The sequence below is a fragment of the Rhodamnia argentea genome, chromosome 5 (assembly GCF_020921035.1).
Source record: "Rhodamnia argentea isolate NSW1041297 chromosome 5, ASM2092103v1, whole genome shotgun sequence".
Lineage (NCBI taxonomy): Eukaryota > Viridiplantae > Streptophyta > Magnoliopsida > Myrtales > Myrtaceae > Rhodamnia > Rhodamnia argentea.
Window position 1 is genome coordinate 15,352,057 of NC_063154.1, and position 25,321 is coordinate 15,377,377.

At 42.1% G+C, this 25,321-nt stretch overlaps 2 protein-coding genes across 2 annotated transcripts; both read left to right on the forward strand.

The window, feature by feature from the left end:
- Nucleotides 1-3,183: 3,183 nt before the first annotated feature.
- LOC125314970 (serine carboxypeptidase-like 20) lies at nucleotides 3,184-7,427 on the forward strand. The gene is made up of 14 exons (XM_048278558.1): nucleotides 3,184-3,495; nucleotides 3,582-3,730; nucleotides 3,820-3,896; nucleotides 4,023-4,145; nucleotides 4,264-4,366; nucleotides 4,444-4,481; nucleotides 4,594-4,695; nucleotides 4,796-4,876; nucleotides 5,018-5,245; nucleotides 5,588-5,653; nucleotides 5,746-5,873; nucleotides 6,068-6,181; nucleotides 6,442-6,487; nucleotides 7,009-7,427. Exons 1-14 carry the CDS (start codon nucleotides 3,356-3,358, stop codon nucleotides 7,090-7,092), a joined length of 1,479 nt encoding a protein of 492 aa, XP_048134515.1. The 5' UTR covers nucleotides 3,184-3,355; the 3' UTR covers nucleotides 7,093-7,427.
- On the forward strand, nucleotides 7,307-8,649 carry LOC125315210 (acetyl-CoA-benzylalcohol acetyltransferase-like). Its single transcript, XM_048279644.1, has 3 exons — nucleotides 7,307-7,368; nucleotides 7,783-7,940; nucleotides 8,036-8,649. Exons 1-3 carry the CDS (start codon nucleotides 7,307-7,309, stop codon nucleotides 8,647-8,649), a joined length of 834 nt encoding a protein of 277 aa, XP_048135601.1.
- Nucleotides 8,650-25,321: the final 16,672 nt, after the last annotated feature.

Below are 25,321 nucleotides of genomic sequence, written 5' to 3' on the forward strand. Positions count from 1 at the left end.
AAGTTGAGGGTTTTTTTGGTACTAGGCCGGTAGAATTATGACAAAAGTAAAAGTTTAGGGTAGAATTGGGACAAAAATAAAAATTGAAGGTTTTTTATGAGACAAAAAAGTTTTGGATATAATTATTACAAATGCTAAAGTTGGAGGTTTTTATGGGTACTGTATCTATCATTGGCATGCACAGTTACACAATAATGTTGTATTTGGCATGATAGAATGGAATGGAATGACAAAATGGAATCGAGAAGACATAAAATGAAATGGAAAGAAGGCTAATCTCTTTGTTTGGTAAATTATGTCAATGAAATGGACTTTCTTATGCTTGTTTGCGAGAAAATTTTTTGAGGGAATGGAATCAAATGCATGCGCAATGACTATTGTATCAGATTCTCCTTACCCATGCATTTACTCAAATTATGTTTTTGAAAAAGGACAATATTTTCATGTTGAATCATCTAATATATTTCACATTTGATTGCAAAAATTTAATCAATCAGTCAAAATTACTACTTCAATAAATCGATTTTGCAGTTCAACATCTGTACCATATTTAACCTAATATTCTTGGATTACTTTAATGTACTAAATGCAGTAACCCCATTTTTGCAATTAACTTAACCTAATATTGATTCGTATAAATCTAATATTGCACAAATCAAATGTTACAAAAAATTCAACTCATATTTCTAAATTCACCACTTAGTCATATTATAAAGTAGTATGTACACACAAGTCTTCAATTTCAATAAAGGAACGGTGATTTATTTGATGTGGAGGGTGCGTTTGTTTCACGAAAAATTCAAGATTTGAAAAATATTTTTCAAAATTTAACTCATATTAGTTAACGGGAAATGTTTTCATTACCAATAACAATTTATGCCTAATTATTTTGGAGGGTGATGAAAATATTTTTCATTCATTCGTTCTCATAAGAGATAAAAGCGATTATTTTTCGAAATTTTTATTTTAAGTCTCGAGTTTTTTGTGAACACGCGTAGCCGGAGTGTCTATTCCGTTCCATAATCCTGAACCACACAAAGATAAAATAGCAAAGGACGAAGTGCCCATCTCTTTGTACAAAACGCGACGTAAGATTATTACACGCCCAAATTGATAATGACTGAAAACTTACCAAAACTTTCAGGCCCAGTCGTTGAATAGTACGCACGAGCGTGGCCATGGGACCCGATCCGGCATGGACCCAAGGTCGCCCGGCGATTGTTTGGAACAGATCCGGGGCGGCGACGGTTTGCTGATTTCAGAACTGAGCTCGGCGACGATCGCGAAGGCGGCTGCGAGTGGAGGAGATGGAATCAGAGAGGGGCGATCATGGACCGAAGGTCTACTTTGCCTTTCATTCTCTCGGCGGAAAAGCATTTTCCTTTCATGTTAAAAAATTTGATTTTATTTATCCGTTTAATAAATAAGAAGCAACATGTCGTGAACCGGTTTACCTAGTCTTGGACCTACATGGGAACCAGTCCAACCGGTCCGGTCCGATTCCCAGGTGGGTTCATGAACATGCCGAGTCTTCTCTTATTTTTCTCCCTCTTCCCCGCAAAACTACAAGTGTCGTTATATGATCTAAATTACTACACGAGTGATGTTAATGTAACGTGCTCGTGATAAGCTAAGCATGATAATCATCTCCACGAACAAAGCTATAATGAGCGAGAGGGGTCGAGCTACAAGAAGGGCGTGAACGTTGTGTGACCGAGACCGGAGAAGTGAGAGTAAGAGGAGTGAGTGATATGCATGATTGAGTCTGAGCGAGAAAAGAATTGGAATTAGTATTTGACAATTCAAAAAAAATGCGAAAAAAAAAATCTGATCCGATCCTAATGGTCCAGATGGATGGGTCCACCTTAAACGGGGAACTAGACCGATATTCACTGATTTCAAAATGTAGAAATCAGGAATCGTCGAGAACCGGCCGATTCAGTCCGGTTCCCACTTCAATCCTAATCTATGAGCTTTTGGAATCCAATCACAAAATTCCACAACAACTCCTTTAAGATGGGCCAAGAGGCCCACACATTCATTAACTAGAAGGCCAGAAGTTCATGGGCTTCGTACATGGGGCTTGATAAGGACTCCACGGCTGAGGGGGCTATCACTTTGGAGGACCACGTGCAGATGTCACTTCTTTGGTGACCCCGTTGAAACGGTCAAAGCTTGAGAATGGAGTGTGCGGCCAAGATTAGAAGAAGATGATCTAACGGTTCTCATTTCTTGCGACGGATTTGTGGGGGTGGACCCGAGTGGGCGGGCCGGGTCAAGCCTTCCAAAGTTGGATGCTCAATGTCACTTCACAAATAAGTTGGACTGCATAATCATAAATATTAGAGCACGACCACCATATTCTTCCAGATCTCCTCCTTTTCAAATTCACGTATTGACCGTAACGAAACTAATCATCTGTCTCCATGCGGAAACTCGAAAAGCAAGACTTTTCTGGAGTGGGAAGGTGGAGTCTTGAAATCCTTGTCATCATCTACTGGTGTCATCGAGCTGAGTTAGGCTTTGTTTGGTCTCATGCTCGAACTCGGATGAGCTTGAATTCTTCCAAGCTAGCCTTACTGCGCGATATGCCTGGTTGGATATAGCTCAACTCGATTCGGCTTGATTATCCCACGTTAAGAGCTTAGGTTCTCGGCAAATCCAGTTTCCAAATCGCATCAGATGTTACGGATATAGGGTGTTAGTGTATCGTGCCAAACGATGTTGTGTTAGAGAAATTGTTGTACATATCGTTCAGGAAGATTTGATGTCAAATGTACATAGAAAGCGAGCCTCTAACGATTGGATTTATGTGGGCGAAGTGTCACGATGATCGAGCCTTATGGGTTTGATGTTCACATCAATCTTTCTCTGGTAGTGCTGGATGGAACAGACCAAGACTAAAATGTCAAGGGTCATAGGATTAGAATGCAAACTCAGGCATGGCCACCTTGAATTGAACCTCTAGGAGGAATGCCAATGATTGCACAGAGAATCTTCAACCACTATTTACATTTGTCTCTTCTCCTTGCTGCTTGTGTCTGGTATCTTCTCTCAATTTTCTCACCAGTTCATCTCGTCCACAACATTGGATTTCTTTAGTCAATGATTGCATAAAGGCATTTGAATGTCCTTTCTGGTTTGTCTCTTTCCCCTTCAATTTTTCCTTTCTGCATGTCTTAGTTGCTGTAATGGACGTCCTTGTTTTTCCGTCATTCTCTTCCACTCGCCTCCGAGCACAAACGTCAATTATATACCTTATCACCTCCTCGCCACCCTGTCTTGTCTTTATATAATTCGTAGTAATACAGGGCACGATCGTAGTTGGAGAACTTTTGATGATCTGTTCGGAATTATGACGGTCTTCAGTTTCACTTCTGGTGTAATACTAGGCTTGGTTTTGACTGTTTTAGCTGTCGGAGCGGCTCCTGATGAATCCCTCATTACTCACGTACCAGGCTTTGATGGCGCTTTGCCCTCCAATCATCATGCAGGGTACATATTCCGCCATTTTCCTAACCGTCGTTTTGATCTCAGGCTCGTTTAGTTGACTAAGAGAATTCTGGGTTCGGTATCTGCAGGTATGTGGCCATAGAGGGGAATCCCGGAAAGAAGAATTTGTTCTACTATTTCATTGTGTCCGAAAGGAATCCTAGCAAGGATCCTGTGGTACTGTGGCTTAACGGAGGACCTGGTTGCTCCAGCTTGGACGGTTTTGTTTATGAACATGGTATTCGAATTAAGCACCGAACCGAGATGCTGATGTTTCCACGGTCACATGTTGTGAGGTCCCATTTTCATGCCCATACCTATATGCAGGACCATTTAACTTTCAAGCGGGAAAGTCAAACGGAAGCTTGCCTATACTTCAGCTCAATCCCTTCAGCTGGTCTAAGGTCTGAAAAATCATTTCTGTTCTGTGAACCTTTCCATTCACTTGCTGGATTGAATGTCGGAGTAGTGTAATTTATAACTCCTTGTTTTGTGAGGATTAAAATGAAGTGCTCTTGCTCATTTTGCAGGTCTCCAACATTATCTATTTGGATTCTCCATGTGGAGTGGGTTTATCATACTCCGAAGATCCACGGAATTATGTGACGGGAGACCTTCAAACTGCCTCCGATACGCATGCCTTTCTTCTCGAGGTAACAGGTCCTGCACGAATCTGAATGTGTTAGGCTTAACCCAGCAGGTTAATTTACAGGAACTGAATAAACAGGATAGCGGTAGAGCAGCTGCTAATTATTCGTTTTTCGGATTCAGTGGTTCGAGCTCTATCCAGAATTCCTTTCGAATCCATTCTATATATCAGGAGAGTCGTATGCTGGAGTTTACGTGCCGACTCTTGCCTCCCAAGTAGTACAAGGTATGGTGAACTCAAACAAAATTCCAGGTTCATCTGTCGAGGTTTTGTTGGTAATTGCAAATGAACTTTTCTTTCAGGAATTAAAAAAGGTGAAAAGCCTCATATCAATTTCAAGGTATCTCTCCTCATCTCATCTCTGCTGAAAGACTTGGGGTATACCCAATTCCATGGTGATAGCTTTGACTGTTTGAGCTTTTTAACTATGGAAAAAATGTACCTTACTGCAGGGTTACCTCATTGGTAATGGGATTGCAGATGACGAATACGACGGCAACGGCCACGTGCCTTTCTTCTTCGGTATGGCGCTGATCTCGATCGACATCTTTGAGGTCAGTCAAACAGGAAAGTTAGCACTAATTAGGGGACTTGTGCTATCATAAATGTCCCACAAGTATGTTTAGCAGGAGCTTACAATTGATTCTGCTGCAGGATTGTCAGGCTACATGTGAAGGGAAGTTCTATGACCCCCCAAATGACCAATGCCGCAAGAACATTCTCAAGGCGTACGCGGTGCGACGGTGTCCCTTTCTCAGTAATTTGGAACATGTTTATCAGCTGTCAAACCAATAGAACTGATACCAACCACAAATAGATTTGCAAGTGGGATTCGGTTGGGTAAATTGACGTTTGTTTTTTCCCGCTACTTTCCAGGCTCTGACAGGTTTAAATAGGTACGACATTCTCGAGCTGTGCTACCGTTACCCAGACGGCATGGCGATGAGTCTGCCTTTTGGCCTCCGTCAGTTGGGGGTGACTGAGAAGCCTCTCTACACAAGAAAAAGAATGTTTGGTTATGGTTCACCTCTTTGGCTATCAGAACAAGAGAACAAAGTCACATCGAGTCTCCAACAGGCGAATGCATTTCACATCCCATGCATTGTGAGTGATTCGGACTTTTTAGTATGCACGATCGGATTTCCATCGCCTTTCCATTCTCACACGGTGGTGACAAATAAAATTCCAGGACAACATAAAAGTAAGCAGGGCGACTGTTTTAGTGCTTTCTGAGAAAGCTAGAATCTTCAATCTCAGTCGCTATGCTTGATTGGTTATATTTAAGATGAAAAATGGAGGTTTGGATTAAACATTAAGTTAGCAAGACTGATAGCGCGAGTCCGAATGCCCGTCGGCGGAGACCCAAGCCATCCTCATCCTCCTCTCGACATAAGTCAAGCATTAGTATTATATTTCCTTCCATAATGTTCTCAGTTGTGTTTGCAGAACGATGATTTTGCAACCACATGGTTAAACGACGAAGCAGTTCGGGAAGCAATCCACGCAGCACCGGTAATATGTTGAATCATTTGCTCTTGTCTGCTACAGAAATGTCGAGCTTCTAGTTAATTTAATCGGGCATTTGCTTATTTTATATGCGATAGGCGAGCGTGGCGGGTCCTTGGGAGATATGCGCCACTAGAGTGAGGTTAAATTATACCATCGATACAGGAAGTATGATCCCGTATCACAAAAGTTTGCTTTCTGAGGGATACAGGGCACTCATATTCAGGTGAGATATGTGATATTCGTGCGGCTCTGCATCACTGAGACATCCCTTCTTGCCATCCTAAACATTCTGATGCTGTTTAGATGCATAATAGGTTGTGTAGTGATGTCCAACAAGTTCCTTACCACATTCTTTAGATAATGGTCGCGACTTTTTCATTTAATTGTTGTTAATTGATGTTCTTTGTCTGCTCTCAGTGGAGATCATGATTCAGTCGTACCTTACACCGGCACTCAAGCGTGGACCAGGTCACTTGGATACAAAATCGTCGATGAATGGAGATCGTGGATCTCCAACGAGCAAGTCGCCGGGTGAGTTCTTACTTCATCTCATGTTTTGCAGCAATACTTAGCGCCTGCAAGGTATGATCTTACTGACTAGTACTCATGGTGAAAGAGTAGAGATGTCTAAATCGCTCTCTCATCAGCAGAGTGATGTCCAAATCCTCTGTTTTTTTTTCCATTTTCAGTCGCTTTTAAGTGAATCGACAAATTCAAATTGCTGTGCAATGCCATTGCGGGTCATTATGCTACACTGCTCTAAGCATACATTCTTCGGCAACTTGTTTCAGGTATCTGCAAGGGTATGACCACAACCTCACCTTTCTAACTATCAAGGTCAGAAACCAATAAACTTTCTTACCAATCATATGCTAAGATTCACAATTCGTTGCACGAAATGACTGGAACAAGGTCACGGCGAGTGTGCTGTTTTCTGCATATTTTGGTTGTTCCGTTAAAAACAAACTGGAATGTTCAACAACACGATAGAGTAATGCTGATAATAAATAATTAATCTCTATGGATAAAAGATGTGACTTCATCAGTGTCTAGGACAAAAAAAAAATGTTGTCTGTGTCTGAATCGTAGAGAAAAGCTCAATTTATCCATAACGAACTAATTTAGTTTGGTGTTTGGAAATGAGATGTTTGGAGTTCGAATTCACAAATCCTGACCTTTGACAGTTGATACCGAAGATAATAACCTTCCTTTTGCTTTAAAGGCTCAGAAACAATTCTGTTCTTTGTTTTACTGGAATGCACTTAAGCTGATCTATTTCTAATTGCACGTGCGCCGCTCGTTGCACAAGTCATCTCCTTGTCTGATGCTAACGATAAGCATCTTGTCAACGGGTGCAGGGAGCGGGGCATACAGTCCCTCAATACAAGCCGCAGGAATCGTTGGACTTCTATACTCGTTGGTTAGATGGAAAACCAATCTGACATTACAGCATTGCCTCTGGTTCACGGAATCGGAATCCTTCTACCATTTAGGCTAAGCAAATAGAACTTATGTACTCCAAAAGTTCATCAAGTTTTCAATAAGATCCTGGCTTTGCGGTTTCTTGATTTCTCCACTGTTCTCAACGCAACCAACTAACTTGAATTTGGTCTACATTCTAACATGGGGAGAGATCAGTAATCCAACCTTCGGTCAATGTCCCCGAAGAGACTAGAAGAAATGAGTTCTGGTATTGCATCCGGTAAAGTTCGACTGATGTAATCCTCATCGACAACGATTAACCAATCATGATTTCTAGCTATACTGTGACTTTCTGCACTTGTTCTGATCCCCGTGTTAGGCTGATCGTTATCGTCATAGTTCAAAATCAAGCCTCAATTCTTGTAATGCAATACGATGAGGATCTCTTAGAATCCAAAATCCTTTATCCTTTATGTATCTGAGGCATAGTACTTCCGCGACACCAAGCAATTCTTCTTCCTGCCACGGCCGAAAACAAGTAAACATCCATAATCTAGCTGACACCAAAATCTGATCATGCTGAATGCTTCTGCTCAATTAACACTTGAGCTTATGCTAATCTCAGCATGCCCGGTTTCATACTTAGTCAATTGGATATGACACTTAATTGGGCATGCTAATGGCACACTCCCTTTGTGCTCCTTGTACAGTCACAGTCATCCAAAGGAAATACCAAGAGCAGTGAGCCTAGCTCGTGCAACATCAGATTGGTCAGGATCAGTTGTCATTAAACGCCAACATTGCTCTATTTCTGAAAGTATTTTACTGCTAGTGCTCATCGCATCTGGTGCAACCTCCAGTGAGGCATGTGCGCGACTTTACCCGAATAAATCCAGTGCTGGAATGACGATGCTCAAGGAAAAGCTTGCTATCTCATCTGAGGGTCACTTCCCGATGCCCTAGCAATCTTCTACCCTCTAGCTGGTTGGTACGTCAAGGAAGGTCTCTTTATCGACTGTAACGACCAAGGAGTAGAACTTGTGCGCGCCAAAGTGACTGGTCAGATTGACCAGCTCCTCCAGGGAGAGTTCGATGTGGACCTGCTCGGCCGCTTGTCTGAGTTCCCGCTGGTACTGGCAGGCAATCCCCAAGTGGTGATTCAAGTGAACATGTTCGAGTGCGGGGGACTCGTGATCGGCCTGGGCTTTACTCACAAGTTAGGCGACATGTGCACCATGGCGACATTCATGACCTCATGGTCGACCACATGTTGGAGCAGAATCCATGAAGTAGGCTCGCCATATTTCGAGTTGTCCTCTCTATTCCCAGTGAAGGGGCTGGTGCTAACTCATTGGCCTCCACTTCATCATGGAGTAAAATTCACACTGAATCGGTTCGTGTTCAGCGGTGCGGCCCTCTCGAGGCTAAAACTAGGTGCGACCAAAAATGCGCGGATATTGAGAGTGGAGGTCTTTGTGGTTTGCCAGTCGATGAACTTGCGCGGGAGAGTCAATCTGCCGGTACCGACCAATGCAATTGATCAAATTACAAGTGTTCAGCGATCTAAGCTCCAGTAGCTCGGCTTGTATACACCGATGGAGTTGGTGAAACTTGAGGTCTCACAGCAATCTTTCTGTGTTAGTGATGGATGAAACAGACCAGACTAAAATGTCTAAGGGTTAAAGAATTAGAATTCAACTCAGGCATTGCCACCTTGCTAAGGCTGATGACTGCGCAGAGCATCTCCAACCGCTCTCATATCTGTCTCTTATAGCACTGTTTTCACCAGTTTATCTCGTCCACATCGTTGGATTCCTTTAGTCAATGATGGCGTAAAGCATTTATATGTCTCTTTTGTCTCTTTCGCCTTCCATTTTCCTATCTACATGTCTTATGTACCGTAATGGATGTCATTATGTTTCGGTCATTCTCTTCCTCTCGCCTCCTAGCACAAACGACATTATATATCTTGTCACCTCCTTGCCACCCTGTCTCGTCTACATTAATCAGTAACAATACTGTTAAAAATTAAATCAAATTCATAAATACCATTGATATATGACCCATGACCGTTCGACGCCTAAGACTTGTCTTTATTAGTTTGTAGTTTTCAAGAGTTATTATTAGTTGAGTCTTTCAAGAGTCGGTTCATATTCCGATGTTTAGTTAATACTATGTATGTACATCGTGTCTTTTCATATTTCTAGAGGTAGATCAAGAGTTGTGTAATGAGCCTATACATAGGCGTGTCTTTTAACCATTCTAATATGGGTGAATAAGAGGTTAATACAGAAATATTGTGAAGCTATCTTCGTCCTCTCCTCGTTCGTGAGTATTTGTGGAGAGCCCCACCTTTGATTTATCCCATCAAATTAGTATCAGGACATACTGTTTGTTACCATTGCTTCAACAAACACTTAGTTTCCTTTTCAATATCCTCATCTTACCAAAGAAAATTTTGGTATTTGGCTTCGACATAACCACCATGCAACAACATCCTCCTCGCCATCACCCCCATCCGAGTCGTAACCACACCACGGCTCAAACCAAAAAGTGTCTGTCGTGTCATCACCGTAAAAAACCTGCCTGTACATACTAGCCATCTACCATCTACATACTCTACCGCTACTCCACTCCATTGTCGTTATCGCTGTCGTCAACGGATGGCATATAAGGTAATGAACCTGTCGGGTGGCTCGACAAATCCCTCAAAAACAAGGACACAAAACGTAGCGGAATCGACATCTCCAGCATTCCTATGTCTACCCAGAAGATTGAGACCAATAAGCAAAACTGCTTCGAAGGAAATTTAGGATCAAAATAATCCTCCCACGAGTGAATAAAATTGACTAGAGCACCATAATAGGGTAGGAATGGCGGGAGGAATCGACATACCTAGCTAGTCTGAAAAAATTTAACCACAAGAGTTAGCTAATAGTTCAGCTATAAAACAACTAACTCAACAGCTAACTACCAATTCTTCACTCAATCTAGCAGGACTCGACTTCACAGGCATGCAGGTACAAGACCCATTGACGACTCCACAATTCATGTAATGCGACCCTTAATTAAGTTAAGAACCACACATACATGAACATGCATCAATTCAATGTTTACTTTTCGATTTTCACTTCATTACCAATTTTCCATGGGACACCGGCGATGGTTTTTTAGGGACACATGCCTCAATTTCGTCTTCTAGGGACACATGCCTTGATTCTGAGGGATATACATCTCAGCTTTTCGTCCATGGGACATCGGCCATGAGTAACTCCCTTACTCAAGGGAATCCGAGGGACACAGGCCTCAAGTATTCCAACGAGACATAGGCCGTGGACATCCCGAATTCCCTTCAGCTTCCACGAGGTATCATTTGGACACAGGCGAATTTCCAACGTCCTCGTCGGGACACAGGCCAACGGGATGCTCAGTTCATTACCTTTTTCTCAATCTCAGATGCAAACGAGACACCACTCATACGACTTTCAATCCCACATGCATCAGACAAGACTATTCGGCCATACGTACCAGACCATCCACTTCCTCAATAGGACGCTTCGAGACCTCAGGACCTCATAATCTCCATCGACTTGAGCAGACGAGTACATCACACTTCTTACGCCCATCCAATGCCGAACACCCACAAGTAAAGCGACATCAATTCTCGTCATTTTAAAGAAAATTAACACGATCGGCCCACAGAAACGACTTACCCAAGATCCATAGACTGTAATTCAAGCAATAGATCGTTCATGAAATCAAATTTTCTCCTACATGCAAGGCAAATCGCGGTTTTTAAAAACCCATTTTCGAAACATTGTGCCGTACCCAATCAGGCGACGAATCACAATCAAGCAAGAGAGTTAAGGGCTTCAATTGCCTTAGAGTCGACGTACGAAGAAAACAAGAGTCAATTCATGTCAAACGAGCTCGGGTTCCTCTCCTCCTTCCTTGAGTGGTGCGGGTCACTGAGGCCGAGATGGAAAGCGACGAGCTTCGAGTGAGGGGGACGAGAGTGAGGCCGAGGTTGAGAAGCGATGGTCATCGCTGCCGTCGTCAAGGCAAGCTCGAGTGAGCGGGAGGGCATCACGGCATGGGTCGGGGTGGACCGAACGAGGAAGAGGGGTGTTGCAAAAGAGAGTGGCGAGGAAATGAGAGGAAGAGAGAGAAAGGTGCGGTTTACATAGGGTGGTCGGTCATGGGATGATGGTTGTTCCTTTCGTGCTCAAATTCTGGGACTAACTCAACCAGATCAAAACTTTATACCGACACCACTAATTCAAAAACATTGCACTGAATATCAAACTGCACTTCATTTAGCTTCTTATAATCTCACATTCACAGCATAAACTTCATTACATAAATCGTTAAATCGATTGATGAAAAATAGGCTATCACAGTACTCCAAACTCGATTGACTATTTGAGATAAGACGGACCAATGTAGAGTCCCTGCGCAAGTTCGAGGCGCAAATGAAGATCGAGGCCGAGACCGAGGCCATTTTCAAGGAAGAGGTCTTGGACGAAGCGTAGGAGATGTTCACAACGTTAATTGAAACCATAACCAAAGAAGACTACACCGTCCACATGAAAAATCTTAGCCTTGGGTTTAGAGATCAGAACAATAAAATGGTTACGAGTGTGAATATGTCAAAGAATATGGTGTTTATTCTTGTTGACACCTGATTTTTTTTATCGGTCTTTTTTCGACTTATTTTTGGGAAATTCATAAAAAATTCTTGAAAAGTTGAAAAATTGCAAAATCAACTTTGGTAGCCTTGGCCAAGCTTAAGGAACCATTTTTGACCAAAAAATAAATTTTCACACTTTTCGTATTTTTTAATATTTTTCGAAAATAAGAAAATATTTGAAAAAATACGAAAAATAGCATTCGAGGTCGTAAAAATAAATAAAAATAGTATATATTTTTATTTTAATCCCCTTATCTTTTTGACTTATCTTTTTGACCTTTTGAAAATTCAAAAATCAAGTTCAATTTTATGTGTTCCTTCATTACACTTAGAGTTGAATTTGCCTAAAAAATGTCATTTGAGTCTTTTAATTTGTAATCTTTTCATTTTAGAGTCTTAACATTCAACTTAATTGCTCTGTATTGCAATTTGATCCAATTGATCACTAAAATTGCACAATTGCATAGATTGGGCGAAATTGCATACTTTCCTTTCAACTTAGTCCCTAGATCTTGGTGAAAATGAAATTATTTGAAATCTATGGATTGCCATGCAAAAATAAGACCATTTGTCACGCCCCGACTCTCGAGCCCGCGACATCCCTACCAAATCGCCACGAGGTCATGAAGGATAACGTCCCAGGCGCGTTATCGACCTTTCAATTATATACGCATGCGGAAACGGTTTACTCCCAAACAACATATAAACAAACAGGGATAGCATAGCGGGAAATACATACCAAGGCAGATAATCAAAAGGTAACATGTACAGTTACAAGACGGCATATGAGTCTTAACCCTACCGAGCTACAGAAATATATACAACCCCATACTTCGGGGCGGCTCACTAAGACCTCAAAAGGTTACTAGGTCCGATAAGGTTAACTTCTCATCTACTCCAAAAGACTACCCTCAACCTGGCCTTGGTATCCGCAAAGCTCCATCACTTGGGACCCGAAAGTGGTTCCCACAACGGGGTGAGATATAAATCTCGGTGAACCAAGCCTAAGCTCGGTTAGGACACCGATTCACCAGAACCTCCTAAACATGAGGATTATAAAAATCACGATATAGACATATATCCAGCCATCATATCACACGGCAATAATCACCCACATGCATACTTACCAGCCTTCGGTCACACATAATGCAATGCTTGACTCCACTCAACAACCACATCAAACAACCATCTGAACACGCATCACACTCACAAGTATGCACTGGACACCACACAAGTCCATTTATTAACGATGATCGCGCCCTTGGCGCCACGGTGATGAGGATCCACGTGACCGGCGTGATCGACTCTCACAATTAATGCGATCCCGCATTCTTCCGGCAGGACCGGGCTACGTTCCTTTTCCCTCTCGGCAACGGCTACTACAAGCAGTGTATCCAGTGCACGACAAGTAGGCATCCCTATACGGGGTTTCGGTCCATCACAAGCCGCGACCGGCACCCGATAATCCCTTAAAACCGTACGTACCATACGGGGCATGAATTATCGTGCCTCTGGCAAGTCGTGTGGTTCCATAAAAATGGTACGGTGTGTACTATGTGTACAAGACGAACTTGCCAGGAAAACCCATCATCGTTCCTTCATATGACCATACAGCACACCCGACACATCAATCAATTTATTCTCTTTGATTTAGGCCGGATGCTCACACAACGTGCTCAAAGACTCGGCCCAAGGCCATTTTCATGCTAAAATATGTCTTTGATTTGCACACGGTCATATGCATATGCGGACTAACAAATAGACACCGCAAGGACACACGGGACGATTAATTCCCAAACAAACACCAATTCATTCAACGAGCAATCAGAACGCTCAAATCAACATTTCAACGGGGCGACCCGCCCACACCAAGTCCTCAATTCAACACGAATAAACCAATTCGATTAGGCCACATAAGGACTCAATTTCGTGCCAGAGTCATTAATTAGCCAATTTGATTTAAAATCGTCAATCGATCGCTCGTCCTTAACCTATCGCTCGCTCGCGATCAAATCACAACATACGATCAAATTCATTTAACAACAATTAGCCACAGACAATTCTAATTTAATCGATTATGGTCATTTACCCTAAACCGGGTTTCTAACTAATCCAACCATAATCGAATCTACCTAAATGCCCTATCGACTAGCTAACTAATTCTAGGCGCAATTAGCGCCCTAACCAAGGATTAGAGTCAACTCAGCAACAATAGCGGTCGAGGTCGGGTTGGGCACGATTTTCGAGGTTGGGGCCGAAATTCACTATTCACGCGGGAATACTGTTCACGCCGGAAACACTGTTCACCGGCGGCGGCACTGTTCACTGTCACTATTCACGGATCACTGTTCACGAAAGAGGGGTGTTGCAAAAGAGAGTGGCGAGGAAATGAGAGGAAGAGAGAGAAAGGTGCGGTTTACATAGGGTGGTCGGTCATGGGATGATGGTTGTTCCTTTCGTGCTCAAATTCTGGGACTAACTCAATCGGATCAAAACTTTATACCGACACCACTAATTCAAAAACATTGCACCGAATATCAAACCGCACTTCATTTAGCTTCTTATAATCTCACATTCACAGCATAAACTTCATTACACGAAACACTGTTCACGGACACTGTTCACCCGAACACTAATCCGGCCAAAAATGGCGACGAGCTCGTGGCGAAAACAGCAACTTAGCTTTGCGGTGGCTCGGGTCGGCGTCGGACCGAGGTGGTCGGGTGGGTGTAGCTCGGGGCGACCACGGCTTGAGGTAAGGTCGCGCGTCGCGGGGCTGGTCTCGGGTCGGAGTGGCGGCGACGTGAGGTCGAGGTGCGGTGGAGGTTGGCTCGGGAGAGAGACGAGGGTGACGAGGCGGCGAACTACGGCCTCGAGCTCCGGGGATGCGGGCCCTTGCGACTCGCGGTGGCCGAGCTCAACGAGCGGCGACCGATGACGGAGGAGGTGGAGCGGCGGTCGGAATGGCGTGGTGGTCGCCCAAGTTGCAGAAAAATTAAAAAGGAGAAGGTGAAGTTGAGGGAAGAAGATGAACAGTGAAGGGAGGGGGGTTTTGCTCGCAGAAGAAGAAGAAGAAGAAGAAGAAGAGGAGGAAGAGAGGGGTCGGGCGTGAGAAGAGAGGGAGGGAGGAGAGAGAGAGAGAGAGAGAGAAAAAAAAGGAAGAGAGAGTGTATGTGAGTTGACTTGAGGGTGACTAGTTGGTGGGGGAATTAATGGCAAGTGGGGCCCACCAAGAGAGGGTTTAAATAATTTTGTCTCTAGCAAATAATTCAAGGGCAAAAGAGGGATTCAATAATTCAGGATCGATTGGATTTTTGGCTCAACAAATTGGGAATAAAATTTGGATTTCTACGAGCTAGGGTCGGTCCGGGAAAGAGGCTTAGGCGCGACGATTAAAAATTCTAAGTCGCGGTGACCACGATTTCGAGACCTAATCGAAATCGGACGACATTTCGGGACTCGTCCAAAAATCATCACTTATGTCCTTGCGATCCCAAAATTTGCACCGATTAAAATTCAATTTCTTCTTTTTATTGAATTCGGGCAAATTTACATAGTCCAAATTTCCCGGGCGTCACACCATTGACCTATGTTTCTCACCCTCCCGAATCAATTGGCATGGTTATTTTGGTCTGATTTAGCCATTTAGGGCTTCAATTTGCAGATTTTCATATTCGGATCAAATAACCAATTTGGGGTTTTTATACAATCCCTTGCAAAAATTTGGGGAAAATGGCATTTCCTAATAGAATTGGTGCTCTTAATTTCAATTTTGTGATTTAATTTGATCAATTTCAAAGAATTGCAAGTCAATTTCGAGAAATTAAGATGATCGAGTCTATCGGGTGAGAATGCATCCGGCCCACGGACCCGGATGAATAGTGCATCTTCCCCAAATGCATTCCCGCCCAATTCGAACGTTTTGCAGGCTGAGATTTGTCAACCAAATTGAGGGGTCAATCAACCATGATTATTTAGTTCAACCAAAAAAAAAAAAGAAGAAGCAAATCTAGATTTGATGGAGGAAACATTTGCAAAAACGTGAAATGAATAAATAAAAAGAAATTGATAATGACTGAAACTTACCGAAACTTTCAGGGGTTTATTTTCCAATTTAATTTAAAAAAAAAATTATGAAATTATTTAAAAAAAATTATCTACAAATTTGGGTCTCACTCGGCAATTGGGTCGCCAAGCAGCTTTCGCTTAGCGGCCCAACCGCCGAGCGAGGGGGCCCCCCCTCCACGGTTCAAGAGCCCGATTTTTGGGGCGGGCCCCCCCTCACTCAACTCACGCATTGTTGTATTTGCAAGTTCACGGGCGCCGTAGCCTCTGCGTCTTTTCCCCCCTCTTCCCCCTTTTCCTTCTTTGAAATTTCATCTCTCTCATTCTTTCATCCTCATTTTTCTCCCTTTTCCGAACGCTTTCTTGCTCTTCATCTCCTTGAGACATTCTTCCTTCACCTCAAAACATTGTATCACTTATTTCGTCTTTCGGATGGTCTCCCTCTCCCTTAGATGCTCTTACTATACTTCAAACGCTTTCCTTTAGACGCTCTTGTTGCTCTTCAAACACTCTCCCTTAGATGCTATTTCTTTATAATTAAGTATGAATTTTTTTACATGATTTATATGTTGTTAGTACTACGTTTTTATGTTAATATTTTCATAATATTTAAATTAATTCGATACTTTCTCTTGACAGTTTGAGCTCCCGATTCGGTGCGTGCGCTTTCTCGATAATTTGAGGTAAATTTCGTTGTAATTATTTTTTTCCATTTCGTAAGGGTAGATTTATTTATGTGGTTATTATTTATATCTGAATCATCTATGTTACCTATAGGTTGTTAGTAATTTGTTTTAAATTTTTGCAAATGTTTCGATAATTGTTACAATGTTTACGAATTTAGATATTATTTAAAAATGTTTACATTTTAGGAGTTTAAAATGATTTTTTGGGAAAATAAAAAAAAAGGTTATCGGATGGCACAACACGAGAAGCGCGGGCCAGATTTGACTTGATTAAAAAAAATTAACAAGATTAGGGCAAATTTTTTTATTTACCCTATCTCCAAGTACGCTACCGTGTTTTCCTTCATGGATTTTTCTAGCGGCTCTATTTAAAAAAAAAAGCTAGCAGCTGGAACTGCTAGAGAAAGCCATGAAGGAGAACATGATAGCGTACTTGGAGACATGGTAAATAAAAAAATTCGCCCTAATCTCGTTAAAATTTTTTTGGGACTTATTTTCGCAATTATGTTCATATTCATTTCTAGGTGATCGGATGGTCCGAGAATCGCAAGCCTAATTTGACCCAGTCCGAAAAATAGTCTTTTAAAATAATTTCAAAATTCGAATAATAAAAAATCAAATAATAGAAAACTGATTAAAAAATATTTTAAAATCATAGAAAATTAGAAAAAATCGAAAAAATTCATTCAAAATTTGAAAAAGTAATAAATGACCATAATCAACTAGCCATTGATTATTGTGGGTATTTGGCTCCCGATTTAAAAAAAAATAACAAATTTTCCCTTATGGCAAAATCTCTCGCCAAAACAATTGAAAAAATTCGAAAAATCTTGAAAAATAGGAAATGGCCACGATTAATTGGCTAAATCCTAATTTGGGTAATTTGAATTTCCGTATTTTCGAAAATGATAATTTTGCCCTTTCTGACAAATTGGCTCACAAATTTTTCCGATTTGCCCGTGCACTTTGATCACATATTTTCTAGGTCCTTAGGGCTATACCATGCATTTATTTCATTTGATATATTAATTGTTATAATATTAATTTGTTAATGTGTTCGGGACAATGTTTACTAAATTGTATGTGCGAAATAATTTGTAATTTCTTTGTTTAGCGGAATGTCATCTACATTGTTTGCGATTGTATACTGAGGAGGTAAAATAGTGCAAAAAGAATATAGACATGATTACAAAGGTCGACAATCTACCATGTTGGAGTTTGCAAACATATTGACATTTGTTGACGCCTAAATTTTGATTAATCTATTTTTTGCATAAAAATTATAAAAAATCATCTCACATATTTATTTTTAGCGTACATTGCATTGGCATATAATCGGGCAAGCGTAACACTTAATTTAGCATGCGTCTAGACTAGGCACGGGATGGAAAAATACACCGAGAAGATTTGAAACTTCAAGGACTGTATTGCAAATACTTAAAATTTCAGGGATCGTATTGCAAATACTTGGAACTTCGGGGACTATATTGCAAATACCAAAAGAAGATGAAGAAGGGAAGATGATGAAGGGAAGATAATGAAAAGAAGATGAAGAAGGGAAGATGATGAAGGGAAGATAATGAAGGGAAGATGAAAATGGAAGGTGAAGAAATGAAGATGAAGAAGGGAAGATGAAAATGGAAGGTGAAGAAATGAAAATGAAGAAGAGAAGATGAAGATGGAAGGTGAAGAAATGAAGGTGAAGAATGAAGGATGAAGAACTTTGCCTATAAAAGAGAGAGCTCTTGAGAAGAGTTTTAGAAGGGGAGAGTGAAAGAGAATTGAGAGAGTTCTAGAGTGGGAGAGTGGAGGAGAATTGAGAGAAATTCTTTAGAGAGGAAAAAGAGAGTTCTTGAGAAAAATCGTAAGAGAAAATTTGAGAGTGAAGAAAAGAGTTTTAGTCGAGCATCATCTTCGACGAGTCCCGACACATATTTCGCCCCTCGCAACCCAACAACGCCATTGCTTGCCATTTTCGACGACAGCCGCGTTCTTCCAGCTCCGAGATCTTGAAGGGAACTATAATGTGTATGTGAGTAAGATTTTATGTAATAGAAGGTAATCCTTTCCATCTCGATCTACAAAAATGTAATCGTTTGGTTTGAACATTTGTTTGTTTATTTTAGACATGCCACGTGTTCCAAATTTTAGCATTATTACATGTTAATTTATTTTTATAAATACTCGTGATCGGCTGCGTTTTCTTTCTTTCTAAATCACCCATGGTGTATATCGTACAAAGTTCAATGTTTTACATCCCCATAAAAAAGAAGAAAAAACCAAAAAAATTGCATCTTTGAATTTCAAGCAAAATCCATCAAAATTGCCAAATCAAATATTTTTCATGAAAATGGTACCGAAAGGGCGTTAGAGAAATCTGACGTAACCAAATCCCCGAATTCAAAATCTCCGGTTCGCGGAAATAAGATAGTTTTCTCCCGCTATTTTATTTAGGTTTCTAATCAACCTACCGAAAATGATTAGTGGCGACTCCAAATTCAAAACACGTTGCATGTTAATTATTTGAATCTTAAGTTGCGATTTGGTATGGACTTGGGAGAGTCCGAGTTAGGTTAGTTAATTAATTAACCCGATAATCCATTAGCCCGAAAATTAACTCGTCTATTTTTTTTTAGGTCGCGACAGCTTGGCGACTCACTGGGACTCAAAGAGGACTTAGGCCGGATAATTTCATGAAAAAGAAATCACTTGATTTGGTAAACTTTGGTTGAATTCTCATTCTTAGGTGTTAAATGTTTTTGCAGATTGGGAGTTATAAGGGGAGGAGTGATCGGCTAACCCTTTGTTTTGCGAGCTTGGTGAATTGGAATTGTGATTTAACTTTTGAATCATGGAAGCGGTGTTTGCCTTTAATTGTTGTGCATGATTTATCGTATTTGCACTACATCGCACACAACCCGTGACCGGACCCGGGTCACACTAATAGTTTTAAGATGGTATTTAGATGGTGCTTTAACCTTGGCGGTAAGGTTTCGCTAAAGGTTATCCCATCCGGATCCCGAAAATTTTTCAAAAAATGGCTCAAGGGTCGTTCTCATACACGTGAGGCTACGATGCATGAGAATTGCCCTTGTCGACCGAACTAAGCCGAAGTGATTGGACCCGACTAGTCATGACTATTGTACGCGAGGTTGCGACTAGTCATGATGATTGCGCGCGAGGCTGCAACATGTCATTTCGTTCATCATTTCACTTTGCAAAAGCCTTTTGGATAGATAGAATAAGATTTAAATTCACAATTCATGCGCATGTCTTTGTGATTGGCATTTTCTTCGTATGAGAGGTAATTTCTTGTCTCTTGTACCCTGTTATCTCATTTTTATTTTGGGCCGGTCCATGGTTTAGGTTGATTGTTTAGAAGTTTCATTGTCTTATTTTCAATTTCGCACTTTGCTTCCGTAGCTTTTACAATTTCATCGGTTGTCCTCAATTCTGATTTGGCTTATTCCTGTTGTGCGATTTTTACTAAATTCTACGATCGAGCTTTGAGTAAGTGCCAAACACGAAAGTTGTAGACCTATGTTTCAACTAATATCTTGCAAAATTTCAGAATTAAATTCATAATTTAAGATGGCCCTTCGTTTTTTCAACAACATGCGGTTATAACAGTTTTCTGAACGTGATTTTTTTGGAAAGACACATTAAACTGATTTGATCCGTGCATTTCTAGTCTGATTGGCCAACATAAAAGTTGTTCATCATCTTCTCAACTACAAGCTCGTAAAATTTGGACATGTTTTGATCAACGTACGAATTAATACGAATTTTTTCGTAAAAGCGGACAAACTGAAAATTACATGTTTCAATCCTTTGGTCATAATCACTTTGTTCATTTGAGTCTAGAGGGATGCCATGGGCCGGCTCGCTATTCTTGCTCCCTGTACTAATTTTGGGTTTGTTACTGTGTACAGGTAATTTATCACGGATCTTCCACATATTACTCGATCGGCCGCAAAGAGGATGGCCGACATTAACGCCACTATCGGTGCTGCCCTGGACGAGAAACTTAACTCATTGACCGAGCGCTTTAAAGGGATGATGTCCCGAAAGATGGAAGAAATGATGGCCGCCTTCACCACCAAACTGCAATCATCCACCTCCAGCCCGCCGCTAATCATTCCTGCTCGAATTCCTCCTGCGGATAACTCCGGTAAAGCCCGGGAAGCTGCTCCCTATCGGATAATGCCGCTAGAAGATGTGATCATCACGGGCGTGAGCTCGAGCACGCCGCCCGTAGTCCCAATCCCTCAAGCCAGCCTTGTGGCCCCCGGATTGAATGGTGATACGACCAAGCTATTGGCCCAAATGGAACAGAGGATCCGAGAGGTCGAGGGGACTCACAACATACCCCAAGTCGACCTGTCTGTCTTTTCAAAGATCATTGTGCTAGAAAAATTCAAGATGCCCGATTTCGAGAAGTATGATGGGACTTCCAACCCGGTTCAGCATGTCCGGAGTTGTCACAAATGTCAGATTCATGGTGACAAGATTAGTGTCCCGCCGAACGAGTTGCATCGGTTATCCGAACCATGGCCGTTTTCTATGTGGGGCATTGATGTTATTGGCCCTATCAACCCTAAAGCATCCAATGGCCATCGATTCATCTTGGTGGCGATTGACTATTTCTCCAAATGGATCGAAGCCGCATCCTATTTAGCGGTCACGGCACGAAATATCGTGAAATTTATCCGCCGGGATATCATTGCTCGATACGGTTCACCCGAAGCCATAATCACCGACAATGGCTCGAACTTAAACAACAAGCTAATGGACGAATTGTTTAAGGAATTCAAGATCAAGCATCCGAACTCTTCCCCATATCGTCCTCGGATGAATGGAGCAGTAGAAGCCGCCAATAAGAACATCAAGAAAATCTTAGCGAAGACGGCTGAAAATTATCGCGATTGGCATGAGAGGTTGCCATTTGCACTTATGGCGTATCGGACCTCGATCCGGACATCTACCGGGGCAACCCCGTATTCTCTTATATATGGAATGGAGGCTGTTCTACCGGTTGAAGTGGAAATTCCTTCCTTACGTATCTTGTCTCAAGCTATCTTTGACGGAAGCCGAATGGATCCAGCAGAGGGCGAGCCAATTGAATCCGATCGATGAAAAGAAACTTAAGGTTATATGTCATGGCCAGTGTTATCAGCAGAGGGTTGCTAAATCATTCAACAAAAAAGTTCGGCCTCGATATTTTCAGATCAATGACCTGGTCTTGCGAAAATTGTTGCCAATAGTCCCACTCCCAGAAGGGAAGTTCGCTCCAAACTATGATGGTCCATATATAGTAAAGAAGATGATCCCTGGTGGTGCTTTGATTATGGCCGAGATGGATGGTCGTGTCCTTACCAACCCGGTCGGATTCGATGCTGTAAAAAAATATTATACTTGATTTACTCTCATGTTTTCATAATCGAGTTATAATATTAAGACAGATTCACGAGTTGTTCACATTCGGGCATTCGTTTGCTGAGAGATTGTTTCAAATGGGGGTTTCTCCGGCCCAATTGAATTGACCATCGGGAGCGTGAGATTTACATATCCACAAAGTAAAGGGGTTATCTTGCAAAAAAATATGACGACCAAGATAAAATATGTCAACATATGGAAGATGGAATAATGCGAAAGCAAAACGCGAATGAGCAAAAACTTGCATCCATTTCATTCAGCAGAAAACCTTACAAACGGATCATCGGGGTGGGAACGTAAAACCAAACCGAGCCCTAATGAGCATCACAAAGGAGTTCAACCGACTCTCCATACGGTTGATGCTCCGCCTACACCGATCGCTCCGAGAATCGAGATCCGCCACCTTAAAGAGGAGGAGCTCACATTTCTCTTTAAGCTTGGCCACCCTGTCCTCGTGATACTCGGCAGCAGATTCCAAGTCATGGATCAGCATTCTCCCGCGGGCTATATCCAGGGTCAGATCGTCCAGCCTTTCTTCCAGCCATGTGCATTGGAATTTCAAAACGATATCGAGCGGATCGCGCTCGAAGATGGTCTGGGACATGGCCAAACGTTCCACCAAGTTCCCCCTCTCACGAATCAGCAGCGAGACTTGTTCATTACCATAGTCAAGGGCCTTCTTATGATTGTCGGCTACAAGACCGGCCAACACCAAGCTGTCCGACCGATCCCGATAGCGAGCTCTCACAAGATGAGCCAAAGTAACATCTTGATGAGCAAGATGGTAAGCCTCCAGGAAGTTAGTGAAGAGGGTAGGGAAGATCCTATATTCCTTTTCTAACTCGGTACCTTGAATAGAAACGGTGTCCATATCCGTAAACATGAGACGGATTTCGGTTTCGACCTCCGGATGGTTGGCTATATAAGAGTAGCCCTGGCCTAAGAGATTATAAAGTTTCTCCCATTTGGCCAAAACTTCAGCCGAGAAGACGCGTGCGAGGAGGGAGGCCATTGTTGCTAAAGCTGCTAAAAAAGAGTGGATGCGAAAGAGTGCTTAGAAGGTTGGAGATGAAGATATGAAAGCGATAATCGTCTCGGCGTTAAATCCTAATTTAAAGGGCGGAAAAAGTTATAGCAATAATTATTGTGGGGGCCGAGTTAATTATCTGGGCAAAACTACAGACGTTTCGTCCGTGAATCACGGATCTACCATCTCGAGGCTCACCAATTCGAAAAAGTTGCGAAATGACTTAAAGGTCTCGCCATATTAAAAGAGGGACAAGCATACCGCAGAAAAGATTTGAGGGTCCCAAGATGTCAGAAGGAAATGAAGAAGACAGAGCGGGAAACATGAAATCTTGGGAGAAGCACTGGCTTGGTGGTTTTCATCCACGTTAAAAGGGAGGCTCTGGAACATACATGTTTACTCAAAAGAATTTGGAGAGAGTAAGCATACAGCGGAGAGTAGAGTGAACAAAAGGCAGTAAGAGGTATTTCAATCCAACATGTTTAGAGGCTACCAAAGACTTATTGGAGGCGACCGACTTAGACATCCCCGAGAGTGAACTGGCGAGAGGCATTAAAGATTTCGAGGCCGAATCCAAGTCTTTGAAGCCGTAAAACCCAATCCCCTTGGCGATGAAGTTCAAGATCTCTACAAAGAACAACAACAACAACAGACAACAGGCCGTAGCCAACCCCGTAAAAGAAAACAAGACCACGCTTGGAGGCAAATAAGAGAGCTCGAAGCTTCCTTCGAGGAGTGCCCTTACCTTGACAAGAAACAAAGAAATGAATTGAGCCGGAAGCTAGGAATGGAACCCTTGAAGGTCAAGTTTTGGTTTCAAAACAAGCGGGCCCAATTGAAAACCCAATTGAAGGATCAACATAAAAGTCATGAACTCGCGTTTCTAAAGGAGGAAAATGAAAAGCTTCGAGTAGAGAACAAGAGGTATAGAGATGCTCTTAACACCGCCGCTTGCCTTGATCGTAGCGGTCCCATCGCCCTTGGTGAAATGTTCCTCGATGAGCCACATTTGAGCGTTGAAAATGCTCATTTATCACCTCACTCCTCAGAGCAATTTTCGGCACAATCAGATTTTATTGGGGATTCATCCCAGAAAATCGTTCTCACGGAGACAAACCCCTTCGACGGGGGGGACATGCATCACTACGATGGGAGTTTACTTGATGACGAGCTTATCACGGTTGACCAGTTCAACGCCGATGGAATTCCGAATCCGTAGCCTACATGAAGCTTGAGTTTTTGATTATGGGCTTTCAAAATGTCACTCTTTTGAGCATTACTAGCTAGCCCTTACGAATCCTCAAGAGAAGTAGAGACATGCGTGAATGAATGTACTGTTTGTTACAAAGTCCCCATGTGAGATATTCTTCTTTTTACGCCTAGAGTTAATCAAGGGGCAAAGAACAGTACTATTCGCGAATGTTATCATGCTTAAATGCGTGAATTCCTTGTCAAATTTGATCGAACGCCGAAAGGAAAAGCATTAAAAGCCTTCACACGGGTAGATGCAAAAAGATTTGAGAAAAAATAGCCGCCTCGTTATTAGAGAAAGCAAAAAGATTCGAGGAAATAAGCGCCTCGGGAGGAAGCGAAAAGATTTGAGGAGGGAAATAATTGCCTCGCTCGTAGGAGGGAGCGAAAAGATTTGATGAGAGAAATAAGCGCCTCGTTCATAGAGAAAGCGAAAAGATTTGAGGAGAGAAATAATTCAAAAGAAAAAAGATGACACATTGAGTGAGAGATAAGAGTTATTACGAAATGGATCCAAGGCACCAAGACCGGAAAGGAGAGAAAAAGTTGTCCTCTTTCGTAGGGAAAGCGAGAACCTGTATGCGAGACTAACAGATCAGAAAAAAGTTTATAAAGAACTTGAAGTCTCCATGCACCTAATGACCTTCGTAATCCGTCACGAAAGGCCATCATCGCTTTTGTGATTTTCGGGCAATTTGTTTTTGCAAGTCCAAGAACATCTAAAGCTCATTCTCTAATCGAAACAGCCATTTTTGGTCTACATATGGAAGGTTTTAAAAGAAAAACACGTTCATTCCAAGCGGAAGTATGGGAACCTTCCTATCCCGAGGATCTGCGAGTCATGGCCATTGATGGCAACCCCGTTTCCCTCTCAATCCTCGTTGCTATGCTTGAGAAGTTGCATGTACGGGGTTTTTGCTTATGCGAAGGCAACGGATGCTTTAGAAGTGCTTGAGGCAAGTACAAAGAAGAGTTTGACATCGTCGTCACAGCCGTGGTAGGGATCAATATGGACGGTTTCCACTCTCTTAAAGATCATTGATTCCGAGTTAGACATACGGTCATCATAGTATCAGCAAGTAATGATCAGCAGT